At 31.4% G+C, this 2,197-nt stretch overlaps 1 protein-coding gene across 1 annotated transcript; it reads left to right on the top strand.

Annotated features, from left to right (window-relative positions):
* Window positions 1-205: 205 nt before the first annotated feature.
* LOAG_14522 (hypothetical protein) lies at window positions 206-1,965 on the top strand (the record flags this gene model as incomplete). Its single annotated transcript, XM_003150018.1, has 5 exons — window positions 206-216; window positions 488-607; window positions 838-1,016; window positions 1,251-1,384; window positions 1,777-1,965. 5 exons carry the CDS (start codon window positions 206-208, stop codon window positions 1,963-1,965), a joined length of 633 nt encoding a protein of 210 aa, XP_003150066.1.
* Between the last annotated feature and the right edge of the window lie 232 nt (window positions 1,966-2,197).

Genomic DNA, 2,197 nt, shown 5'->3' with positions numbered 1-2,197 from the left:
TAATCTACTATTTTAGGAAGTCTTTGTAGTTCTGTCATCTAGTTTAGTGTAGCTTTGTCATCTCGTTTCATCTGCTATATACCTAATATGAACTAATTCTATAAATATTAGTGAGACAGCAATATACTCATCTAATAACTGGCTTATTTGTGTGTCTGTAAAAATTTAATCGAATTTCTGGAAACCATATGTATTGGAAGATGGAATGACTGAAAGGTTTGTTTTCGAAATTATTTTAGAGAAAAGAAAAATTTTAATATTGGCAACTAAAGATTTTAAATACAGAAAAAACCGCGCAAATGCAATTTCATATTATCGAAAATGGTATATTTCGAAATGATTCAATGACTCTAAAAAATATATTAAAACTACTCCTTTTAGGTTACCACCATAAAACTCTCTCTTTTTATTTCATTTTATCATTTTATCCTTTTATCTATGAAACTTTCCTGTAACAATAAACTAGATAAACACAATAGATTTGCAGGGAAAGGGTAACCATTGCGCAAGCATTCAGTGATTACCACGAAAAAACCTGCATAAAATTTGTACCAAAAACTGATAGTGATATCGATTATCTCTTTATCAGAAGAAGTGTACCCTCCGGGTTGTTTTCATCATTTTTTCATTAAATATCAATAGTTGATTAACATATAATTTTGTATATTTTTTCCATCCGTTGACTTAATTATTTGTTAGTTTTACTTGGAATATGAGCAATTTTTTGGAAGTATTCGAGTAATTATACTTAACGAAGATTTCCAGTACCTGTGCTAGTATCAGTTACTTTTAAATTAGCCCTCTTAATTATTAGAGAATTAATCTAAATTAATTTAGTTGTTCGTCATTTGTTGGACGAGGTGGCGGCAAACAGAATGTATTGTTAGCAGCTGGAAAATGTTATGTAAAGGGAATCGTCGCACATGAGTTGATGCATGCGATTGGGTTTCTTCACGAGCATTCACGTACCGAACGCGATGAGTATATAAATATCATAATGGAAAACATTATACCCGGTACTCGATACACTTAAGCTTGGAACTCTCTCTTCCTTCTTAATCAGTGTTAAGTTTAACTGGATTATTATGAAAGCAATCAATGTAAACATATTTGAGACTCAATTTTTCCAATTTAAAAGAGATCGGATGAAAAATTCATAGCCGCCTTTCCTTACCGTAATTTCCCTAACTGGCCAAGCTTATCTCTCAGAAATATTTTAAAAATAAAATTTAATCTTCGTCGAATTCTAGGGAAGCAACGGAACTTTGAAAAATATCCAGGAATAGTTGTTAATTCGTTGGGAATGCCTTACGATTATAATTCGGTGATGCACTATCACAGACAGGCATTTTCCCGTAATGGAAAACCAACTGTTGTACCTAAAGTTTGTAATTTATTTTTCTCTGCTAGGAAATTTATTATAATGTAAGATAATAACAGTTGGTAAGGGTTGACACATACATACTCCGAGAAGCTTCAAATAAGCTTTAAAAGCCCTGCTATCTGTTAGTCTCCGCGGCTGAGTATTCTGAATTATTTTATTTTCAAGCAATAGATGGAATTAAATAGAAAAGTTCAATGGCTGGCATTGCTCGATTCTTTTGAATGTTGAAATAATTATTACACCAATGTATAATTTTGTTATCATCCAAATTTTATATTCTTTTTCAAAATCATTTCCCAAAGATTTGAAATCCGAAAAATATTTTAAAAAGCGAATTTCTAATCACATTGCATACTTGTACTACCACCAAGCAATATATGCTAAGAATTTAGGATCAAAATGCGAAAATTGGACAGCGATACGGGCTGAGCGATATCGATGTCAAAAAGATAAACAAGCTTTATAAATGCGACAAACGATCAATGCCACTAATGACAGCAACTCCTGCTACAATGACCGATGAAACCACTTTTATCCCAAATGGTATAACAATACATCCATTTTATCCATATCTGAACTAAAAGACCATTAATCACGTGAAAATTCCGACCTATTAGTACTACCGTAAAAGCATAAAACGACAGTGATCACAGGTATTTTCAGTACCAACAAATTGATGTCACCTCAAATTTCCAAAATTTTGATTCAAAATACTTTTGATTGCATTTTTTTCATTGAACATCATGTGAAATTTGATAGATTTATTAAAATTCTTCTTCTGAACGTTTAAATATGATAATACTAACAGAATAA

This window comes from Loa loa (assembly GCF_000183805.2).
Source record: "Loa loa unplaced genomic scaffold supercont3.1192, whole genome shotgun sequence".
NCBI classification, from domain to species: domain Eukaryota; kingdom Metazoa; phylum Nematoda; class Chromadorea; order Rhabditida; family Onchocercidae; genus Loa; species Loa loa.
This window is presented reverse-complemented; position numbering and strand designations above follow the sequence as displayed.